Here is a 24,745-nt window from a genome sequence, read left to right as displayed (position 1 = left end):
TATCAGAAGACCAGTCAGCTCTTACATATACTCAAAGATTATATGTATGCATAAGACCTTTTGAAGATGTTTTTCACTCGTCAGAGGTGTGCTGGAGCTAGATTTTATGGCTTCCTAGAGCTAATTCTGCACATCTCTTCCCAATTCAACATTCCATGACATCCTGTTGGTCCTTGAAAGTGGCCATGATAGAGGAATTAATACCATAGAAATTGGCCAACACTACAAATCGGGGTTGTTGGGGGTTTTTTTCCTAAAGAGCTGGTGTACTAGCACACTATTGGCTATGATCAACCTACACTTCACTCATAAGATGCTAGATTATTTAATGAATTGATTCAAACATCACGAAAGTAAATCGGATAGAAGAAAGAAGAAAACAAAACTTATATTGTCTTCTAAAGTAAAATAATTATTTGGGGATTATCTCTGTTACTACCGTCCCACATGAGAGAGGATAATTGAGAATTAACTGTAGTTAAGTTACAGCTCATCGTAATTCCTTATCGGTTCCTACTGATACCAATGTACATCGAATTGTTTATAGTATCAGTATTTCAGAATTCACATTAGTTTGAAAGAAAGCTTAGAAATCTGTTTGATACGCCACCCTTGGATAGAGTTTGATAAGATTATTATACCACTGTAATCAGTAAAAATATGTTGAAAGATATTTTAAAAATTTGGAATATTTGACATTTTTAATTCCATGCAAATTTATTAATTTATTTTATTTTTGATGAAATCTTTTAAAGTAATTTTTAAGCCCCAAAAGATAAGGGTCTTTCATAAATGGCCATAGGGTTCTTTTGTGGCTTTTTCTTGCTTTGTTATGAAAACACCTGAATTCATTTTATTTTAACAATGAGCACAAGAATCAAAGGGATAAAGTCTCTATTTTGTCCCAACTCCCCTGTGATTTAAGTTACATAACACTGCCAGGATACTAAGGGCACTGGTATAGTTTTCAATGACTCCCAACAGTGCTCTGTTTCATTGAATGGGGGGAGAAAAGTTTTCACCATTTCCATTTTCTAATTTTTTTTCTCTAATGTCAAACTGTTACTTATGCCTCTGTGGGTCTGGATTATCTGGATAAGTGCAACCTAAGTCTAATAAGATTTTGATGATGAAAGACTGTAAACGAAGATCTGCTCTGTTCAGTGGGCATGAGAAAAGCTGGAAGAATGAGGTCATTCTTTAAAACCTGTGTAAAACAAAGCCATCTCATTTCACTGTGTCAGGTCTTGAGGTAGAGGACATCACAGCACTAAAGGAAAACAATTCATGAGGGTGTTATCGGAGTTCACTAACTTTTGGTGTTCTCATTTGAAGGCTTTTTTTTTCAGGTCTATATAACATATATGGGCAGTTTCAGTTAACAAAAGAAGTAAGAGTGCACCATGTAAAACTTTTTTTGCATTAAGCGTCAACATTATCATCTTTTCTGTCTCGTCTAGTCCTTTTTCAACTTCTTGAAATATATTGATTTGGCAAAAATAAACAATAGCCAACATTTGTTAAGCATTTACAGTATGCCAGTTATAGTGCTAAATGATTTACATGTGTTACCTGAGCCTCACAACACTTCAAGGTAGGTACTATTATTATTCCTGAGGGTAATAATGTCCTCAGAGAGGTTAACTTCCCAAGGTCACCTAACTAAGCGGTTAAAATTCAGGATCCGAAGCCAGAAATCTGACACTTGAGCTCACCGTCTTATGTGCTCACCACACCACTACTTATTTGTGAAGTAAGCAGCTTTTTCTAGAACACCATGGCCCCTCTTTTTACCCACTTTATACCTCCCCCACATTCCCTTCCTCTAGCTTCTAGATGGATACCCCCCCCACCCCCCCCCCCCCGTTCTTCATACTGACTTCTGATTGGATAGAGCTTCCACTTGATGCTCCATTTAGTCATGCCTTCTCAAATATTTCCTCCCCCTGCTTCCTTAAGCTGTTCCATGGATAATGATGGATTAGACTTGATGATACACAATCACAAAAGAATGTTTATAATTAACATGAGAAATCTCTTTTTTCCCAACGGTCTTAATGCTTTACACCAAAGCAGCTTATGACTGCCAATAATAACACTTGTATACTTGACTTACATTCATACCCTAATTTTATCCTCACATTCATTGTCATAGGTAGGTTTGTGCCTCTTGTATAGATAAGGAAGCTAAAGGTCAAAAGATCCATAAACTCAGATCTTCTGATTTTAAATCCTGTCCTTATGGCAGTCTGCCTCCTCCACCTAAAGCCACTGGTGGAGGTAATAGTGCCTTTTGAGCACTACTGAAAATTATACTTGCCTACTATCAGTAGGGAGTTCTGAAAGGCTGGCACCACTCATATTCCTCAACATCCATCATCTGCTTGTTCAATAAGGTATATTTAAAAGATAGTATGGGACACCTGGCTTCCAGGCTGTGGTGTTTTCTCCCTGGCGATCAGATCTTCAAAGAAGTTGGATATATTACAGGAAACTTCTAAGTTATTCCAACTCCTGAAAATCCTGGGAGTTGTCAGCAAACTAAGAAACAGTAGAGATCTTTCAAACCAGTTAAAGGAGGTTATATGCTAGGGATTACCTAGGAAAATCCAAGCTAAATAAATATAAATAAGACCTATAGTCTTACTAAAGAATTTCACCAATCTGAGATCATTTAAAGTGGAAGATACCTACATGTTGGAGTTTTTAAGAAAGACCTGAGTAATCACCATAGCAAAGAGACCACTTTAGAAAAACAGGGATTAAAAGAAGGCATGTGGGAGGGAAAAGACAAATCACGAGATGTAGTCTCTATAACATTGAACTAGTCATTAGTAGTTAATAATAGTTGGTCTAGGGAGAAGGGAAATAAAGATCCAACAAATATTATGAAGGATAAAATTGCTGTCTTCGTGAAAGATTGGGAAGAGAACTATAAAGAATCAAAGGATTACCAAAAGTTAATGTGTGGAAGATGGGTAAGATGAGACATTTTGTCAGGGAACACAGATCACAACTTATTCCTTTGTAGAGAAGTATATGCTATTTCTTCTGTTTTCTATAAAATGCCGACAAAATTCTCACCAAGAAGTAATATTTCAGATATGTACTTTTAGATGGATATTTATGACTGTGTTTTTTTTTTAATACAGAAAATAGTAGTTCTTATTTGACCTCTTATTTTTCTTACATTTTCCAGGATAATATATGGGAGAGTTACGGTCATTTGAATTTTAATTTTTATACCTGAGTTTTATAAGATAGGTATGAGTTATTGGCCAAGTGAGGAAGGAAGGAGAGAAGAGAAGGAAGAGAAAAGAATCAAAGGGGAGAGAGGGGGAAAAAAAGGAAAATTGATATCGCTACATTAAAGGAAAGGACTGTTTTCACAGGCCAGTAAACTTTATAAGGACTAGAATTATGTGATTTTAAGAATACGCTTGTTGGAAATTGCAGGAAAAAATCCTCTGGAATTAATTTCTTATCCATTCAAAAAATAATGTAAGACTTTTAAACAAAATTATAGATGGTGTAATTTCCAAAGTAATAGTTTCAAAATATAATATCTTCAATTTAAAGTATCATAAATGTGGAATACAAAAGGAAAATGTGATGCTTAAAGGAATCTATTTTGTGAAGCTTCTGACAGTTCTTTTGTCAGCCCCATGTTTCGTACATCTGAAGAATTTACCGCCTTTGACATCCTTAAAAAACATTGATTTTTTGGGTTGATTAGGAAAATCCAAACTAAATGACTTATATAGTGAGAAAACATTTAGGTGATTAGTAAAGGATTTCAGCTATCTTAGATAATTTAAAATACAGATAACCTATATGTATACTTTGAGTTTGAAAACTCCTTAAAGTATAATCCTAATCTTTAAAATTTTTTGAGGATAAAGATCAATTTCAGTCATATTTCTGTTTTCAAATATTGAACTTCATTTTGCCTATAATGACATTTATTAATGCACCCTTATGCTTTTCATTCTAATGTTAATGTTTGTATGTTCTTGGTATTTATATGGTGATAAAATTCTTTGAGGGATGTTGGGTATCCCTACTCTGTTTATTGCAGCTCACCTTTAAATTGTGATTTTTTTAAGCGTGCTGATGACATTACAAGTTTGGTAACAGATACTACACTTCTTGTGCACTTTTTTGGAAAGAAAGGAAAAGCTGAGCTCAACTTTGAAGATTTTTATAGGTGAGCTTACCTTTATATTTGTATTGAAAAATGTTAACATGCTGAAGTCAGAAAGGTCTCTAGGAACGATCTGGTGCAGAAATACTCACCTCTTGGCTGCTTTCACCTTAACTGAATATATCTCTATAACAAATACGCACTTCCATCAGTACCAGCATACTAGTGGTTATCTTGATAAGTGTAATAGGAAGTTGCTGAATGATAAGAAATGCCTGGATATCTGGATTATGTCCTGTATATTCCTGAGAAGGTATCTCCCCAACTCCTTAGTCTCAGTGAACCACATTAGTAAACATGGATATAGTGTCAATGTAGTAATCGCCTGGCACTGCACAGTAACTCTCGAAAGTCTCATTGCTCCCCTGCAAGGTCTTTGTGTTATCCCCATTTCACAGATGGGGAAGCCAAAGCCCCCACCATCATTCTTCATTTATCGTATTCATTCTTTATATATTTTGTCATAGATTCATGGATAACCTACAAACAGAAGTTCTAGAAATAGAATTCCTTTCCTACTCTAATGGGATGAACACTATCAGTGAAGAAGATTTTGCTCATATTCTTTTACGATATACAAATGTGGAAAATACATCAGTATTTTTGGAAAATGTGCGTTACAGTATACCTGAAGAAAAGGTATCTAATCACCCATATCTATTTTGTTACATATGATACTATCTTGTAATTATATAGGTCTATAAAATATATTGTCCTTTTCTTAATTCTTTTTCTCTGCTATGGATTAATAGATATTTCGGATATATTTCATTCTTTTTTCCTCAGTGTCCTAAGTGCTCTGGCTAATTTTCAAAATTTGATTAATGTAAAATTCTGGGTCAATATCCATGTCTTTCTTAGAAATGCTGAAAACCTTTAAGATTATTAGCAGTTGTGTAATTCAAATTATGAATATCATTTTTCAAGAGAATTCTACTGAGCTATATGCTTTGACTACCACATCAACATCACCTCATATAAAATAGTTTATATCAACATCATTTCAGTAACGCTTTATTCCATAATATCCTTAAAAAAAGGTCATTTGAAGACAGCCTTTGATGAGTGAGGGATCTTATCAGGAAGTGAAGTGAGGTTTTCAAAGAGTTTGGATGGCACGAATGGTTAAGAACCTGGGACAACTGATTGTCTATTTGTTTAGCAGCAAATGTGTTGTCAGCAATTCTGAGCAGTCGCATTATCTAGTGGTATTTGAATGCATCATTGCAACCAAATGGGACTGGTGTTACAAGTACCCCTTCAAGCATGAGATGTTTTGGATATATTGCCTTCTATTTGTGTTTATAGAAGGATCAAGTTAATGTATCCAAGAAAAACTTGCAAATAGTTTGACTTTGTTTAAAGTGGCTACACTGTGACAGTGCTAACAATTCTCCAGGTCTCCTATGGAATGAGAAAAAAAGGCTTGATGCATTTGGCCATTAGTTTACATAATCTCTTAGAGGACTTTTATCTGTTTTGTATGATAAACTGAATTTTTTCCAATTGATACCCAGATCCCTAAAAATAAATATCGGAAATTGTACTACTTTGTCAAGCTGCTAGAATATTTAGAGCTTTAATGAATCTGCTTTTCTTCGTCTTTTACCAAATGGAAACAGCAATCTGTAACTCAAAAAGTTCAGTTCCAGGGTAAAGAGATACTGTATGGGAACGCTTATACTGTTTTTGCAACTTATACATCAAAAAATTATCTGAAAATAAAAAGTTTTCCTTTAGGCTAAATTCAGTTTCTGAAAACTTATAATTGATAGAAGTATCTTAGTTTTACAAATCATTACAGTTAAAAAAAAAAAAGAAAGAAAATTTGGCAAATGAACCAGCATCAATTCTCCTGATGTTTGTTTGGTTTGATATTACGTCATCAATCCTTAGAACAGACTTCCAGATATTGACATTTTTTCTTTTAGAAAAAGTGAAGCCGAGTCTTCTCAGATACTTAGACACTTGTTCAGGGAATCAAACCCAAGACTGTAAGCCAATGATACTCCTACCACACCCTACTTATATCTTTCCCTTCCTCTCATTTCTCATCCATTTCCTTCCAAAAGAATAACAGGTACTGCTACTTGGATAGCACTTGACATTTCTAAAATACTTTAATTTTCATCCATGTATCTAGCAGATATTGGGCATCAACCATTTATGAGACCTTATTCTAGCTACTGTAGATAAAGTGACAAGATCAGCAAAATCCTTCTCATGGAAATACCTCTTAGTGGAGAGACACAATAAACAAGTAAACAAAAAATAAATAAATGATTTATTTCCAGATAATGATAGATGTTAAACAAAAGTCATGAGGACTGGAAAAGGAGATGGACTGTTGGGGAAAGGTTTTTTTGAAGAGGTAGCTTTGGAGGAAAGACTGTGAGGAATGACCTATGCAAAGAGGCAGAGGAAACAGCAAATACCAAAGGCGTGGGCACAGAAAAAGCTGAGTTTATTTGAGAAATCGCAAAATAGGGTAAAGTAAGTGCATAGGAAAGTAGTAGGAGATGGAGAGACTGAGATGGGTTAGGTCTTCGAGGAATTTAGATTTTATTCTAATGGTGATTGTAAGAGTGATGGGACACTACTACATTATTAAAATTTGAAACAGGAGTCAGCAAACTACCTACCTCCTCTGTTTTCAGAAATAATATTTTATTGGAACATAGCCACACTCATTCTTTGAATGTATCGTCTGTGAATGCTTTTGCGCCCTAATAGTAGAGTTGAGTAGTTGCAGCAAAGACTATATTTCCTAAACAAATAAAAATACTTCCCCTCTGGTCTACTCTAGGAAGTTTGGTAGCCTTGCTTTAGAACATAGGCCTGTGTGCATTCATCCGTCAAGTATTTATTCAGCATGCATTCACTGTCTGCTGTGACACCTAAATATGTGACTCATGGGCCACATATGATCTGATTCCTCCTTCAGAAGATCATCATGGCTGGTATATTCAGAGTACACTTCAGTTGGCCCAGCTCTGAAAGGAAGAGGCAAGTTAGGATATTGTTATAGGAGTGCAGGCAAGAGATGAGCATGGCATGGACCAGGGTGAATGTAGGGAAAGGTGGTGAGAAATTGGATCATTTAAAGAGGAGAGCTGATAGAACTTGCTGCTGGATTAGATTTCAATGTGAAGGAAAAAGAAGAATCAAGAATTCCTAGGGTTTTGGCCTGAAACACATTGTGAAACAGCAGTACCATTTTCTGAGCTAAGCAAGACTTCAAGTTTGGGGTTTTAGGAAAGAATGAATGGTTTCATTTTGGACAGTTTAAGTTTGAGATTCCTATGAGATATCTCAATGAAGAAGTTATGTAGGCAATTGGATATGTGACTCTAGCATTTAGGGGTGTAGTCATTAGTGTATAGACCTCCAAATTATGTCATTCCTCTCCAGCCTTTAGTAATCATTGTCCATTTCCTGTCTCAGTGGATTTACTTATTGTGACTATTTCATATAAATAGAATCATGCAATATGTGACCTTACATGTTTGGCTTCTTTCATCATATTTTTGAGGTTCACGCATGTAGTAACTTGTATCAGTACTCCATTCCTTGTTATGGCTGAATTATGCTCCAATGTATGTATGTTTTATATATATATATATATATATATATATATATATATATATATATATATATATATATATATAAATTTCTAGTTATAGCCATCCCAGCGAGTATGAAGCAGTATCTATGTAATTACCATTACCTTCACCCTAAATAGAATTCTTTATTTCTTCATATAGCTTTGAGTTAGATTCTGGTTTCCTTTCTTTTCAGCCTCAGTGACTCCCTTTCGCATTTCTTGTCGGATAGATCTGCTAGTAACGAACCCCCTTGAGTTTTATCTGAGAATGTCTTACTTTCTTCATTTTTCAAGGATAGTTTTGCCACATGTTGTTTACTTGAGAACATCTTAATCATTTCTGAAGGATAGCTCTGCCACATACAGAATTCTGCCACATACAGAATGGTCGGATATTTTTCTTTTAACACTTGAACTGTCCTACTTACTTTTGGCCTCATGGTTTCTGATGAGAAATCAGCTGTTAGTCTTATTGAGGATCCCTTCTCTATGAAGAATCACTTCTCTCCTGCTGCTTTCAAGATGGCCTTTGTCTTTTGACAGTTTGAGTATGTGTCTTGGTATGGATCTTTTCAGTTCTTCCTGCTTCATGTTCATGAAACTTCTTGAACGTGTAGACTTAGGTCGTACATCAGATTTTTGAGGTTTTCAATCATTATTTGTAAAACTATTCTTTCTGTTGTCTTCTCCCCTTTTATTTCTGGAAGTCCCATAATTTGTGTATTGGTACACTTGATGGTGTCCCCAGGTTCCTTAGGTTCTGTTAATTTTCCTCATTTTTTTTTCTTTCTGCTCCTCAGACTGAATACTTTTAACTATTCTATCTTCAAGTTTGCAGAATCTCTATTTTGCCTATTTAAATCTGTTGCTGAATACCTACTCAACTTTGTGTTTCAGTTACAGTACTTTTCAGCTCCAGAATTTTTATTTGGTTCCTTTTTACAATTTCTATCTTGATATTCTCAATTTGTTCATAGGTAGTTTTCCTGATTTCCTTTAGTTCTTTATCCATAGTTTCCTTTAGCTCTTTTGAGTGTTTTTTAGTTGATTTAGTTGAGTGTTTTTTTAGTTGATTCAGAGTCTTTGTCTGTTTAGTCCAGTGATTGGACTTCTTCAGGGATGGTTTCTGTTGATGTATTTTCCTGATGAATAGGCCATATTTTCCTAATTCTTTGTATGCATTATAATTTTTTGCTAAAACCTAACCATTTTGAATATTATACTGTGTTAACTCTGAAAAACCAAACTCTCCCGTACAGCTGTGTACGCAAAATAGCTTGGCGAAGTCACTAAATAAATGGGGGAAAGTGCATTTCTTGTCATGTATAGTCACTGAAGACTCTGTTCTGTTATCTAAGTGATTAGCCAGAGAACTGACAGAGATCCTTACATCCCAGAGCCAGGAAGAAAAACATAGAGTGTTCTCTTTGCAACTCAGCTCTGAGTTGGAGCATTCCTCCTGCACTAACCCAGGCTACCGAAGCCTCTTCCTTTGCCTTCTTCTCCTGCCTCCACAAAGCCCACAGATCTGCAAGAGGTGGTAACCTAACATCCGTAGGTATTTTCAAAGTATGTGGCAGTTCCTGGTTACGTTTAATTTCCCAGGTATCTACAGTGTCCCTGTTAGCCCCTATTCTAGTACCATTCTCCTCAGCCTTCCCTTTGTCAAGTTTTTGGATTCTGTCTGCCACCTGTCCCATCTGTCACCCCTTGTGTCAGGCAGGCACAGAGTGTGCATGTCTTTAAATCTTTTGATAGATGTCACTGTCCCCAGGAAAGCCCAGGAGGGAGGGGCAAAACAAAAGTCAGCCTCTTCACTAGTCCCTCAGAGAACTACCATACAGGTCAAATCGCATGTGGTAACATTTTAATAACAACATTTTAATTACCAATACATTTTATATTAAGTAACACAACATTTAATAATCGCATACCATAGTAGCCCTCTGGCACCAGGAAGCCACGCCGGGAACATCAGCACTATCCCACAGCACCGAAAGATAAAAATGGTAGTTCAGTGGACAGAAACACCACAGTGCTCTCTCCCTGAATTCCAGCTACCCTTCTCTTCATTAACCAGTCCCCTCCTTGCTATCAACTATGGATTAGATTCCAGAGTTTGAAAAAAGTTAATCCTGTCAGTCTTTCCCAGCTAATGGCTGTTTCAATGGAGGGACCAATTTTTTAAGCACCCTACCCTGCCATTTTCCATGGCATGACTCCCCCCAGTCTCGTCCTAGTCTTCTAATAATTATTTCACGCTTATGTACCTCAACCAAAGATAAACAGGTGCACACACTGGGAGCTCCATCATGGCTGCAGATAGAGCATGGTATCTGCCAGTACAACCAGTGTAATCACACTGCAGCTTGAGATCTACAGCATTTTCTAGTTTGTCTCTTGATTGAGTTATGTCTTACCAACTCTCTCGGTTTTGTTCACTGAGGCCTTGCCACAGTTCCATCCAAATGGACTTACACATGCTTGTTCACATCCTGAATGACATATTTCAATAGTATATGTAAATTTTTATTATAAAAGACACATAACATAAAATTTACCATTTCTCCCTTTTAACTATTTTAAAGAGTAAAATTTGGAGGCATTCTGTTCACAATGTTATACAATCATCATTAATACTAGTTCCAGAACTTTTTCATCATCTTAAACAGAAACCCCATAACCCATTAAGCAGTCACTCCTCAGTTCACCTCCCCCTAGCCCATGGCAACCACTAATCTGCTTTGTTTCTATGAATTTATCTATAATGGATATTCATAAAAGTGCAGTCATATAATTTGTAATCCATTATGTCTGGCTTCTTTAACTTAGCATAACTTTTTCAAAGTTCATCCATATTTTAGCAAATAATGGCGCTTCATTCCTTTTTATTGCCAAATACTACTTTATTATATAGATATATCACATTTCCTCTGTTTGTCAGTTGGTGAATTGTTTCTGAGTTGTTTCCAGTTTGACTATTCAAATAATGCTGTTATGAATATTCGTATACAATTTTTTCATGTGGACATGTGTTTTGAACTGTCAGAGAATTAAATATATACTTCAGGGTAAATAGCTGGGTCACATGGCATCCTTAATTTTTAACATTTTAAGGAACTACCAAACTGTTTTCCACAGTAGCCACAGCATCTTATAATCTCATTAATAATGTCTGAAGTTTCTAATGTTTCTACATTTTTCTCCACAGTAACACTTGTTATTGCTTGCCTTTTTAATTTTAGCTATCCTAGTGGATGTGCAGTGGTATCATTGTGTTTCAATATGCATTTCCCCAGTGAATAATGATGTTGAGCATCTTTTCCTGTGCTTGTTGGCCATTTGTCTATCTTCTTTGGAAAAATATCTATTCAAGTCTTTTGCCTATTTTTTAATCGTGTTGTCTTTATGTTACTGATTTTTTTTACTTTTATTTTTTATTTTCTTCATTTTTTAAATTTACATCCAAATTAGCATCTCGTGTAACAATGATTTCAGGAGTAGATTCCTTAATGCCCCTTACCCATTTAGCCCATTCCCCCTCCCACACCCCCTCCAGTAACCCTCAGTTTGTTCTTCATATTTATGAATCTCTTCTGTTTGGTCCCCCTCCCTGTTTTTATATTATTTTTGTTTCCCTTCCCTTGTGTTCATCTGTTTTGTCTCTTAAAGTCCTCATATGAGTGAAGTCATTTGATATTTGTCTTTCTCTGACTGACTAATTTCACTTAGCATAATACCCTCCAGTTCCATCCACGTAGTTGCAAAAGGCAAGATTTCATTCTGTATGATTGCCGAGTAATACTCCATTGTGTATATATACCACATCTTCTTTGTCCATTCATCCATCAATAGACATTTGGGCTCTTTCCATACATTAGCTATTGTTGATAGTGCTGCTATAAACATGAGGGTACATGTGTCCCTTTGAAACAGCACACCTGTATCCCTTGGATAAATACCTAGTAGTGTAATTTCTGGGTCATAGGGTAGTTCTATTTTTAGTTTTCTGAGGAACCTCCATACTGTTTTCCAGAGTGGCTGCACCAGCTTGCATTCCCATTTATGTTATTGATTTTTAAGAGTTCTTTATATGTTCTGGATACTAGAATCCTGTCAGATACATGATTTGCCAGTATTTTCTCCCATTTTGTGTATTGTCTTTTTACTTTCCTTGATAGTATCCTTTAATGCACAAAAAATGTTTACTTTTGACAACGTCTCATTTCTCTATTTTCCTTTTGTTGCTCATACTTTGGGTGTCATATTAAGAAACTATTACCAGGAAGAAAATACAACAGCTCTTCCTCTTTGAAAATAAAGAATATATTGATGTAAAAAAAAAAAAAAAAAACAAGAGGAAGAAACCATTGCCAGTTCCAAGGTTATGAAGTTTTTGTTTCTGTTTTTTTGTAAGATTTTTATAATTTTAGCTATTAAATTTAGGTCTTTGACCCATTTTGAGTTCATTTTTGTCTATGAAGTGAAATAAGAGTTCAACTTCTTTCCTTTAGTGTAAATAAACAGTTGTCCCAGCCCCATTTGTTAAAAAGATGTTAAAAAGAAAGAGGTTCTTTCTACAATAAATGGCCTTGGCACTCATATTGAAAATCATTCTATCGTAGATATTTGGGTTTATTTCTTGATTCTCAGTTCATGTCTTTTTGATGCTTTAAATTTTTCCATTATTATCATCATGTTATTTTTGCTACAATGTAAGATACTTCTTTTCATTCCACTTCTCACAGTTAGGACATTTTCCTTTCAAGTCCAAATGGTTCATTATAAAAGTGATTCTGGTGGTGAGATGAAGAAGAAATGACTCTACCTCCTGACACTATCGTTCTCTCGCTACTGTTAAAAATGGAGTGCTTTAAATTATCAAAATGAATTCCCTGTTCTTCAAGTTTATGATTCTCTATTTCCAAACACAAAGAATTTAATCTACACAGAAGAATAATTATATGGTGTTGAATCTGACCTATCTTTCTGAAACATGACATCACTCTTCTGAAAAATCTAAAGATTCAGATGGTGAACATTGTATTCTGTCATACCTCGATTTGCTTTTTAATCTTATGCTCCCTAAAAGAATTGACATTTTTGTTTACACTTTGCTTAAAAATTGCTGTGGCAGCTGGCCACAGCATAAACTGATATAGAACCAGAACAGTGACCAGTTTCCCTAGCAACAAGCTCTCCACATCAAGACAAACCCCTTCTGGCTCACTCCCCCTAATTGATTCAAACAGCCCTTCCTGGAAAACATGGCAATTGGGATCAGGTCACAAAACAAAATCCAGGGTTGGAGTGGCCATAAATGAATATAAGAAAAGAGGAAGAGAAAATAGTGAAGAGAAAAGACAGTGAGAATTCTCCTTGCAGGTAAAAAGCATTGCAGGTGAAGTGGAAATAATGTATACCAAAAATTGGTATTATTATTTTGATAATAAATTGATAATGAATATGATTCTGATAATCGTTTAATCAGTAATTGGCTTATATGAAAGTAGACTTTTCTGGTTCTTTCCCTGCCTTTCCAATGCTGCCTCGTTAGTTTCCCTTTCCCTTTTCATGTATGTTAAGGTGAGAAATTGTTAAGCCTAAGCTCTTAGCCCTATGCCCTTTTTCTGTTTACTTTGTCAGTTGTATTAGTTTTGCTGAGAACATAACAATTTAAATGTAGCTCTTCATGGCCAAATGTACATTGTCTGAGATACACGGTGCTTTGAGCTGGTAGCGGTGGTAGTCCTTGCAGTTTATGGAGATGACGTTCCGGGGTCCTCTCCGTGGGCCCAGAACTGTAAGTGTGCACTCACGGGGCCTCCTCGTGCTGTCCTGGCAGAGTTATCGTGGCAGAAACAAGTGAAAGTACCCTGCCTCTGGCCTGTTCAGCATTTTGATTTTCGCATTGTCATTGTTACAGACATTAATGGCCAAATGCTGAGTTATATTTAAGGAATACGTGTACAGGAGAAACTGGTGTTCTAGGGGTGGTTTTCCTCTCGTGTTTTTCTTCTTAATCATCGTACTTACTCTTAGGGTTTAAAAAACTTAGGCCTAAAGTACAGTTTTCAAAATTGAAGCTTTTTGGGTTTTTTTCCCCTCTGTTTATTCAGCTTTTTACTTGTTAGGACAGAGTGGCTGCTTCCAAGTTTCTTTCATGCTAGACTAGAAACCAGAGTCCTAGGACACTTCTGTCACCTGAAAAAAGTGCACTGTTGCGTTGTGCCCCTTCCCTGTCCACCTGCCCTTCCGCAGCCCCTCAGCAGCCACTGATCTACTTGCCGTCACTTTACATAACTCTCGTCTGTTCTAGAATTTCGTATATTGAAATTATATCGCATGTGGTGTCTCGTGTCTGGCTTCTTTCACTTGAGCTTCATCCATGTTGCCAAGCCATAGCTGGGCCCTTTGGTATTGTTAGACCACTACTTGTGTATGCATTCACCTGTCATCTGGGGTATTTCCAGCTTTAGGACATTATGAATAAGGCTGCTGTGAATATTTGTGTGCAACTCTTTGAGGAGACGTGTGTTTTCGTTTCTCCTAGGCAAACACCTAGGGATGGAATGGCTAGATTATATAGTAGCTGTTTGTTTACCTTTATAAGAAACAACCAAAGAGGTCTCCAAAGTGGTTGTAAAAGTTTTATTCATTTTTATTGTATCATTTTTGAAACTTTGTGCAGATATGACAGTGTTTTAAAAATATTTTCACCTGTCATGCTAATGGTAGCAACCCTATGCAGTGGAAATAAATCTGAGTGAATTTTACATTCCATTTTGAGGAAGGAGGCTTCAGAATGTGCCCTGGAAATGTTTACCTACATGAGATATGGCAAGTGCCTAATCTATTTATGTCTAGTAAGTACAGATGCTTATTTTAATAAATTTGGCAATACTAAATATATTTCCATGTATTCTCCCAATATAGGGCATCACATTTGATGAATTCAGGTCATTTTTCCAGTTTCTGAACAACTTAGAAGACTTTGCAATAGCCTTGAATATGTATAACTTTGCAAGTCGCTCTATAGGGCAAGGTAAGTAATCGTCTTTCAGTATTTAGAGGCAAAAAATAATGATCCTATCTTGTTTCTAGGAGCTTCGATAACAAATTAATAAAGTATTTCATATTAGCCATCAAGTCACCTGAAAGTGTGATACATACTTTGATGGGAAATCTGTTTTCCAGCAGAGTTTAGGGAAATATGCTAAATTTTTCCATTAAATTTATTATTGGCCTTCATTTCATCTTATAGAGAAGACTTAGTGATGCTTGTAAAGATTCAAAGAGGAAGAAACCTCATGGCCGCTGGTAGCATTGTGCAGTGCGTGTGCACCTATGGAAGAGCCAGCTGGCCACGCTCACACGTCATCACAGGGTGATGTTTGTATTTCTGATCTTTTGCTCAGTCCCTGCTGATCGAGAAGCCTGAATTTTGCCAACAGAGCCCCCTCTTTGCTGTGGACTTATGTTAATCAAGTTTTAAGAATCACATATAAAATTGTATGTTGATTTTGTTTAATTTCCAAAGAAATACACTGTCGTCGAATTCAGAATGCTGTCGTCCTCAGGATCAGCTTCATTCTTTCCTTGTAGACAAACTAACGAGTCCAGTCCGTTTTCTAAGATTCTGTAGCTGGGACCAATTTCCCTTCCCTAGTGTGTCTTTTGTTTACCATTCTTGCCATATGAGGACTTGCCACTTACGTCTTTGAGGTAATTCTGCCTGTGTCTGCCATAATCTAGTAAGTGCTAATTCCCAAGTTTAAATCTCAGAGGACAGTCTTGTTTTTCTATTACCAAGTTCTGGGGAGAAGCCAAACTGTAGTCCCTAAATGCTCATAAATTCTGTCTGCCCCCAAAACATAGAGATTGAATCCCTCACCTAGCTTCATTCATGTACTCGCTGAGTTAGAGAAACCTGAAAATTTGTCCTATTTCACCCTCGTCTAGTGCAGATGTTCAAAAAAGACATCTCAGCTCAACTACTTTTGTGTTTGAAAACCAAAACTTTGGGAGCCCTGCTTTCACAGACCGGCAGTTACTGCCATGATGAACCCACTAGTCAACCTTGAGAGGAAAAAAAAGTCAGCATCTGCTTACCTGGTTCAGAATGGAAAGTTGCTCTTTTACCGTATGGAACTAGGAATGAAAGCAATCAAACGTGTGCCCTGGCAGGTGCTCGGAATCCGTCTCTCTTTGTTTGCTGTTGCTGCTAGCACTCACTCTCAGGTGTTTACCTCTCAGAAGGACCATTGCGGTGGCCAGCCCTGTGGGATTCCTGCCATTATCCACCTTCCTCTCTGATGTTTCCTAGACAGCTCACACAGTGGTCTCTCTAAGACGCGATCCCTTCTACGACACGCCTGCTGTGGAAACTCCTCCGTTCCACACTTGCCTGTTGAAGACTGTCCAGGCTCCTCACCTCAGAGTCCCTGTGCAGAGCTTCTCCAGCTTCTGCGTGTCCCCTGGGCTCTGTCCGGACCAGACCACTTGTTGCCCTCCCAGCGTGCCCGAGACTCTCCTCTTTCCCCCCACGCCGGTGTTCATTCTCGTCCCCTCCTCTGCCATTTCCCTCATCTCCACAAGCAGAATTCATCCATCCCTCAGGGTTCAGCTCACATACAAATTGCAGCCTTTCCTAATCACTGCTCCTCTTTCCTTTCCTTACGACTCCACACTACAGACAGAAGTAGTCACTCTGTCCAAGTTCTCATACACTTCATTAATATTTGTGTGGTCCTGTGTAACGGTTATTTGGACAGGTGTCTTGTCATTTGTCTGAACTGTAGGTTTCTTGGTAACTTATTCAGCTTAATTTCTAGTACGTCTATCACTGATAGTAGGTGTTCATTAAACATCATCAAATATGAATGCATTATTCACCTAAGATACAGCTACTGCTTGGCCTTTTTAATTCAAACCACATAAATTCTCTGTTCCCCAAAAGATAGCATGATTGATGAAAAGTCGCGTGTTCCATAAAGTCATGACCCATGGTCAGAAAAACTTCTTTTTTAACCTTTCTAGTAGTTCACATATATTATAAAAATAATATTAACTATTTCCTCCTTTTCTGTAACATTTATCCAGATGAATTTAAGCGTGCCGTCTATGTAGCTACTGGCCTCAAACTTTCACCACATTTAGTGAACACAGTCTTCAAGATTTTTGACGTTGACAAAGATGATCAATTAAGTTATAAAGAATTTATTGGAATTATGAAAGACAGACTCCATAGAGGATTCCGGGTAAAATAAATTTGAAGCCTATTGATATCCTTTTTAAAAACTGAAAGAAAAAACTCATCTCCGTTTCAGAAGCAATTTATACAAATTTTTAAGGATAGAAACATGAAATGTCATATTTGAAAAGAAAACACATAAGGTCATACCTATTTTCAAAAACACTTTGAGATGATTAAAGTTAATGCTTTTTGAAAATATAAATCAGTTTGAATTTCAGTAACTCACTTTCATATCCAGTTAATATGTTCCTCTCCGTTTGCGGGGAGAAATGTCAAATATTTTTCGATTAATTCAGTCTGCACACAGGCAGTTCAGACTTGGTACTAGACAAAGACATAGCATTTTGTACGATGCAGATTTCCACTAGGCAATTTGAGGCTCTTCGGTCACTGCATATTCAGTACTTTTTAAATGGAAAATACACTAAAAACCTTTGTTTTGTCTGTTGAAATATTTTTTCCTGTTAACATCTTCTACTGAAAATTACTAGAAATTTAGTGATTTTTTTTTTCTCAGAAACATGGTTTAAGTAATGAAATGTAGCATGAATCAACAAATGTTTGCACATTTAACATGTTTGTGGATGTGCCACAAACGGAAGGTAAAAAAAAAAAATTTTTCTATTAACAGCCAGAATGTTCAATCTTCTGTCTTTGGTAAGAATACCCCTAAATGTTGTACATCTAAAAAGAGAAAATTTATATATAAAAAAATCGAGATTCATCTTAAACAATGTTTTTAAAGATTTTTAATGATTTTTTAAATTTGGTAAAGATACTGTGTACTTAACTGCCACCTAGTGGTGAGCTGTTAACACTTCCAACTGAGGTCACAAATACCTGAAAGGACATACATTGAAAATCATTTATTTTTCCTCAAAAATTTTAGAGTAGCAGAAGCAGATTAAAATATAAACTATGCTACAAATCACTGTGTTTATCTCTTAAATGTTATATGTTTTTATTTTTGCTTTATTTATTTATTGCATACCTGTGGCCCCATAATATTTTGTGTACGTTTACATACTGATAATCCTCTGTTCCGCAGGGTTATAAAACAGTTCAGAAGTATCCCACTTTCAAATCCTGTCTAAAGAAGGAACTTCACAGCAGATAAGTATGTAGCTTCCCTGTTTGTCTAAATTTGTTCAGAAACAAAGAATCATAATTTATTTTTCTATTATGACACTTAGGAAATAGCTGAAAGAAATAGACTTAGAACTTATTTTTGTATCTTAGCCCATTATTTCAGTTGAAGAATTACACTTCTAATGATTTCATTTTAGACCAGTAATTTAATTTAAGAATTAATCATTATGACAAAGCATGAATTTGCAACTATTACACTGTGATCCAAAAAGGAACTAGAATAAATACTCATCTGACTGGAATTCTCTTGGATGTCTTGAATGAAAAATTTTCTGTTAAGCCTGCAATTTTGTGTGTGAGCAGATACAATATGAATCCAAATAGGATTTTTATGATCTGGGACCATTAGCGTCTAAGGGAATATTAGTTAACTATTTTATAGGACCATGTCCAAACATCTGCTGTAATAATAGCAGCTGACTTTTTTAGAATTATTTTAGGTGTCTGGCCCTCTAATAGGTGTTCTTGTACATGTAGTATCTCATTTAATCTTCACGGCTGGATACTCCATGTGACAGCAGAGAAAATAAAGACATAGTGAGTAATTTGCCCAAGATAACTTGCTGGTAAGTGGCCAGCTAGGATTTGAGCCTCATTCTGTCTCATGGCATAGCCGTGTTACTTACTGTTAACTAACCATCACCATCGAGTGCCGTAGTTGAGGAAGATGCCCGAGATTCATTCCGTTTGTGTCGACCCAAAGAAGTAACTCCTATTTGTTGCTGATCTCCAGAATGAGAGGTTTACTTTTTCTTTTTTCCTTTTAAAAGTGTGCTATTGTAGCTACAAAATTTTGGTTTATTGTGATTTCTTATTAGTTAGGTCTCATCAGTAACAGTTTTGTTCGTTTATATATGCTTGTCAATATACATTGTCGCTGTTTCCCTCAAGCCTGAAACATTTGTATTTGTCTTTAGCAATATTTCCCAAAGCGGTTCCATAGGATATCAATGCGTATTACTCTAAAAAAACAACAACAACAAAAATCTACTTAGCCAATCAATTAAGTTTGAGAAGTATCCTAATTAACATGATACAGTAGGTTTCTTCCCCCTTAGAACTTATCAGATCTTAATATGCCACTATTTATGTGTCTTTCTGAGAGAAAACCAAGTGTTCACCATTTTACAAAGCTTTCTTTCTTTCTTTCTTTTTTTTTTTTTTTTTTGTATGGAACTCATTTGGGAAACTCATTTTGGCTCTAACATGTTCAGTGGCAAGTAGGCTTATTTATTTACGGTGGTAACTGTTGAGCTAGCAAAAGAAGTCAGGTCTCCCTCCTCTCTATTTTAAGGAAGTTTCCACTGCCTTAGAAACTTCACTAACATTAAAACAAAAAACAAGTAGGACCGTACCCTTTGTTCATATAGGTAGTGTTCCCCACCAACCCAAAATAGTGCCACGCTGACACTACTAATCCTGTGTAGTAAGTAGTACATGGAACCCTAGATAAAAACGACTACCTTTATTCTAGACCTTTCGGTTAGCCAAGTTACTTAGCAAAATGCTGAAATTTTAAGTTAAACGAAATGTCTTATGTTAAGTCTTTGAATCTTATATTGTCGAGTGTTTTTATTATGTGCCTTACTGTTTCACATTATTATAATAATAGTTGATTAATGTCATCACCTTTTGGTTTCATCGTAAATAAATATTGCTAATATTTTTTCTCTTTAGGTACTTCTAAAGCAAAGTTTAAAGGATTATTATCTATATGATGATCCAAGAAGCAAAAATTTCAGAGTAAAAGCAGGTCTCAGATCACAGCATGTAGAAATGAAGGAAAAGAAGAAACACTAAATATAGTTTTTCTTGATTGAATTCTTGAACATAAGACAGATAATATGCATCTTCTCACTAACTGTAAATGTTATGTGTTATCAAGTTGAGCTTTTGCATTGATTTACTGAACTCTGTACTTTTTCATTCCTTTCAGAAGTATATAGATACTTCCAATGACTATGTAAGAATGTATTTTAAATACTTTTTATTTATTAGAAATTTACCTGATTTCAAAATAATATATGACTCCTGGAATCTAGATCACTTAAAAATTAATAGCAACAACATATTTTCTTTGGTTTTAGACTGTGAAGTTATTTTCAGAAAAATGAGTATTACTTGAGATTTATCTTAGGCCCTTAGAGTTGTTGATGAATCCCCATTATTACCAGGTTTTTAATTACATTAAAATAATTTTGAAAAACAAATAGAAATTAAGCTACTATATAAATATAATATGATGGTTTACATTGTACTTTTAACTTTTAAAAGTACTTTACATACACTGTGTGAATCAAGTAAAAGTTTTTAAAAGTTTTTGTTTATTGGCCAAAGTCATCAGAATGTCTGATACTCTTTTACGTGTGTGGTAAAGCAATTTCAAATGCAGATTCTTTTTTCTCCAAAAAAGTCACATCTTCATGGTAGAAACCGTGGTGGCTACAGTACCTGCTGTCCTTGTCGTGACCGCCTTTAACATGCCGCTGCTCCTGACAGCAGATGGCATGTGTCGTAACGCCAGTCGCAGTGATGTCTTGCAGCCGTGTGACGTGCTGTTCGGGAGTGTTGCACGGTGCGGATGTAAGACGTACACGAGAGATGTCTGTCTTTGGTAGAAGTTGAGATTTTGTTTCTTGCAAAAGGACCACGTGCAAAAGTGATGCCAAACAGCTGGTCATAATGAATAACTTAAGTAAATTAATTCTTTCAAAATGATATTTCAAATTCATTAAGTCAAAAGACTTAAAGAGAAAAGAAAAACTTTCTAGAGAGAAACAAAATTAGGTTTTCACATGGAGAAAATAATTTGATAGCATTTAATGGAAGTTTGTTCAGTTAGAACGTATAGTTTATAAAAGGATACTGTACAAAAATAGAACAACGAAATTAAGTTAATATATTTATATATTGTATGTGGAAGGTAAGTTCATTTATCTTCTTTTCTAAGATGTATTTAATGTAAATTGCACACACTCCAACTATCACCTTGCTTTTGCATATGAAAATAGGAAATACGGACTTTGTTTTTGTAAGTTATAAATGTGAAATTGGTAGTTCTGCATCCGCCTATTTATAAAAGTACTGTTATTTCCAAGAAAATGTTACGATTAGCATTGACTATGTATTTGTTAAACTTTGTACATTCTTTATCTGGCATTATTTATTACATTGATATAGAAATATATATGATTCATGGATTTGAAGATTCCATGCAGTATAATCATGTAATTTCACCTGCTTTGAAGGTTGACTCAGTTGATTGACTAAATGAAAATGCCAACCCACTCATTTAACATGTCCAAAGTCTAGTCTACCTTACACTGAATGTTCTCAATAGTAATTATTTGCTATCCAAAATAATTGAAGACATGCAATTTACTTTCATCTTTGACTAAAAGTTATATTATCTTGCACACATGGAGAAATTGCTATTTGGAACACTTCTGTCAGTATAGATATAAAAATGAATTAGCTCATGAAAATTCTTTATAATTCTGTCACTCTCCCAAGGCACACTACGTATGCAGGCTTTATTTTTTATCAGTATAAATGAATATTTATTTATAAGGCTGCAACATAATATTAAAAAGGGAATAAATAAAATATTCTGATAAATTAAAATGAAAAAGTAACAAATTACAGTGGTTATATATTATTACCCTTGAACTTTATCATCTGTAAATTGGGAGGTAAAAATATCTCACTGGATTGTTGTTTACATCCATTAAAAATTTTTAATGCTTTAATAGTAACATATGAAATACATGTATGCCGTTATTCTCAGTATTTCCTTCTACAAATTATTCTTTAGAAACATGAAACTATACATAAATTTTAGTATCGTACTCTACAGAAAGCCTACATGGTAAAAAGTTTATGCTATTTTCTCAGTATCATTTCATATTAAGAAGTTCATTTAATTTATCCAGTTCATTGTTCTTATTATAAAATATAATTGTAAAGCAACCTGTTGTACATTCTTATAGTATCTTAAAATAAATGTACCTGCCCTTGAATCAAGAAACTTAGTTTTTTGTTTGTACATATATCTGTGGATTAATGTCTTTCTTCAAACTTTGAAAATTTTTGCTGGTTACCAAACCGACATTGATCTTAGTCCCTCTGGTATGGTAATACATGCCAGTGAGATTAATCTTATCAACATTTTAATAGGTGTAAATAAATCACAGAGCCATAAAGCTTCTCAAAGTGTATAATAGGAATTCATACATTATAGAATTATAGTCATGGGTACTAAAAAGCTTTTCAGAAAGTTTTTCATGGTGACTTAATGGAGTATGAATTTTGCTTTACAGAACTGATTGTTTAAATGGCTTAAAATCCTTAAGCCAACACTACAGCAGCCCCCGTTTTACCGATGTTGGCATTTTGTAGGCACTGTTTTACGAAGACAGCTCCTAGAAATTTACTAGTTTTCAGAATACACTCTACCTGATGTTTTATAGTCTATAATGTGTTAACAGTTTTACATAGTGCTTTTACTTCCATAGATGTAAAAATATGAATTGTATAATATTCACAAAGTATAAAATAAAAATTGTAAGTGTTAAGAAAGCATTGTGGGTTTTTTTTTCTCTTAATTGGCAGCATTGTTACTTTTTAGTAGTTCATGAAATAATTGTGTGTCCTGCAATCAGTCACATCTTATATTCCGTGAAATACCATATGATGAACATCAGCACAAAGAATTCTCTTTATGTCTTTGTGATTATCATTAGGTCGCGATCAGTATTTTTGGCACGCATCTTGAAAACCAAGGATTGTGGCTATAATTGTGACTGTCAGCACATCAATGTACAATGCTTAGAGGAAATGAAAACCTTATTTTAGGGGCGCCTGGGTGGCTCAGTCGGTTAGGCATCCGACTTCAGCTCAGGTCATGATCTTTCAGTTCATGAGTTCAAGCCCCACATAGGGCTCCGTGGACCTGCTTCGGATTCTGTGTCTCCCCCCCCCTCCCCCCCGCCCTTCCCCAGCTCACACTCTGTCTCTCTCTCTCTCTCTCTCTCTCAAATATAAATAAACATTAAATTTTTTTAAACCTTACTATAAAAGTTTTCTGGAATAGATAAACTTTTTCCAGTGTCATAAAGGAAGAGAAGGACAAACAATTATGAGAAATGGAATAGAGAAGTAAGAAGAGACTGGAGAAGGGATTGGAATGAGGACAGATTTTTCAATTGGGATTGAATAGACAGTTTTTAGGAAAATAAATTTAAAGGAATTCAAGTTAAATCAATAATGGCAATACATCCTTTCCCATACCAGATTGAGGAGATGGGATGGTTTGGAATATGCAGTGTTGGTTAAGCGTGTGTAGCAGTTGCTGGTGAGGCTAGAAATTTGAGTGCAGCATCTTCAGAGGGCAATATAGAGTCATGCCTCCGAGTTCTGACCTAGAATTTTACTTCTGGGATTGTACTGTCCCATTCACAAGTTTGCATGTCACCAAATACATCTTTACAATGAAATTGCATGTAACTGTGAAAAAGAATGAAGTCCGCTGCTCATGCTGATACTGACAGAGATGATCTGCAAGGTATTTTATAAGAGCACAGCAAAGTACGGAGGAGTCTACAATATACTGTTTCTGTTCACAGCATAATTTAATTGCATAGAATTACATTTTAATGTATCTATAGATACAGATACAATGCTTAGAGGAAATAAAAACCTTGTTATAAAAGTTGTCTGGAAAGGATAAACTTTATATATATATATATATATATATATATATATGGATAATATATATATATGGATAATATATATTATATATATATAATATAGATGGACGATATAATATATATACATATTTCTAAAACTCAACTCTCGAGGGTTTAACAACCAGCATCTCTCTCCCCATCAACCCTCATTTCTGCTTCTCAGAGTCTGTCACTTTCCAATCTTGTAGCAGTTTCTTTTGGTGTCTCCCTTCCTATTTCAGGTTAATATGTTATACTGATATTTCTTGATTGATTTCATTTTTTAGATTACTGTTGACTTCCTACAAAGGAAGGTGGGGATTTGGCTGTCTCATACAATCCCCCGCTAAGACACACATTTCCCTTCCCCCATCCTTTTAGTATATGTAAAGCATAACTTTAGTTAAATCAATTATTACAGCATCATCAATTATTATATTTCCTTTCTTCTACATCTTCTTACTTTCCATAGAGTTAAAATTTTCTCCTTTTCAGTTTGCTTCATTTTTTATATACTTCTCATGTGCCGACCCATCATTAATCATGCCCATACTCCTCTCCAGAATAAACATATATTGTTAATACGTTGCAACACATCAGGTAATATGTAAGTTCTTAATTATAATGTTAGAAATGCCTCCTGGGACTCCCCATCTTATTGTTCCTTCCACAGTGGTTGTTTCCAGTCCTGATGCAGAACATTTTAGGATTTCCCTTCTCTGTCTCGAAGATTCTATTTTACCTTCTCCATATCCCTGGCCTTCCTTTAATCTTCATATTTTGGAGTGGAACACAATCCTCCATTA

The 24,745-nt window shown here is 35.4% G+C and overlaps 1 protein-coding gene across 3 annotated transcripts in view; it reads left to right on the top strand.

Moving 5' to 3' along the window:
- Nucleotides 1-20,253, top strand: part of MICU3 (mitochondrial calcium uptake family member 3) — a 107,652-nt gene extending 87,399 nt beyond the window's left edge. For 2 of the 3 annotated variants that reach the window (XM_042934399.1, XM_042934398.1), the window contains 6 exons: nucleotides 4,107-4,207; nucleotides 4,672-4,843; nucleotides 14,745-14,853; nucleotides 16,911-17,068; nucleotides 18,113-18,181; nucleotides 19,891-20,253. In XM_042934399.1, the coding sequence (XP_042790333.1) occupies nucleotides 4,107-4,207; nucleotides 4,672-4,843; nucleotides 14,745-14,853; nucleotides 16,911-17,068; nucleotides 18,113-18,181 (609 nt within the window). In that variant the 3' untranslated portion in view covers nucleotides 19,891-20,253. Of the gene's footprint in view, nucleotides 1-4,106; nucleotides 4,208-4,671; nucleotides 4,844-14,744; nucleotides 14,854-16,910; nucleotides 17,069-18,112; nucleotides 18,184-19,890 lie in introns of those variants that run through there. The other variant, XM_042934400.1, reaches the window with a different exon arrangement.
- Nucleotides 20,254-24,745: the final 4,492 nt, after the last annotated feature.

This window comes from Panthera leo, chromosome B1 (assembly GCF_018350215.1).
Source record: "Panthera leo isolate Ple1 chromosome B1, P.leo_Ple1_pat1.1, whole genome shotgun sequence".
NCBI lineage: Eukaryota > Metazoa > Chordata > Mammalia > Carnivora > Felidae > Panthera > Panthera leo.
This window is presented reverse-complemented; position numbering and strand designations above follow the sequence as displayed.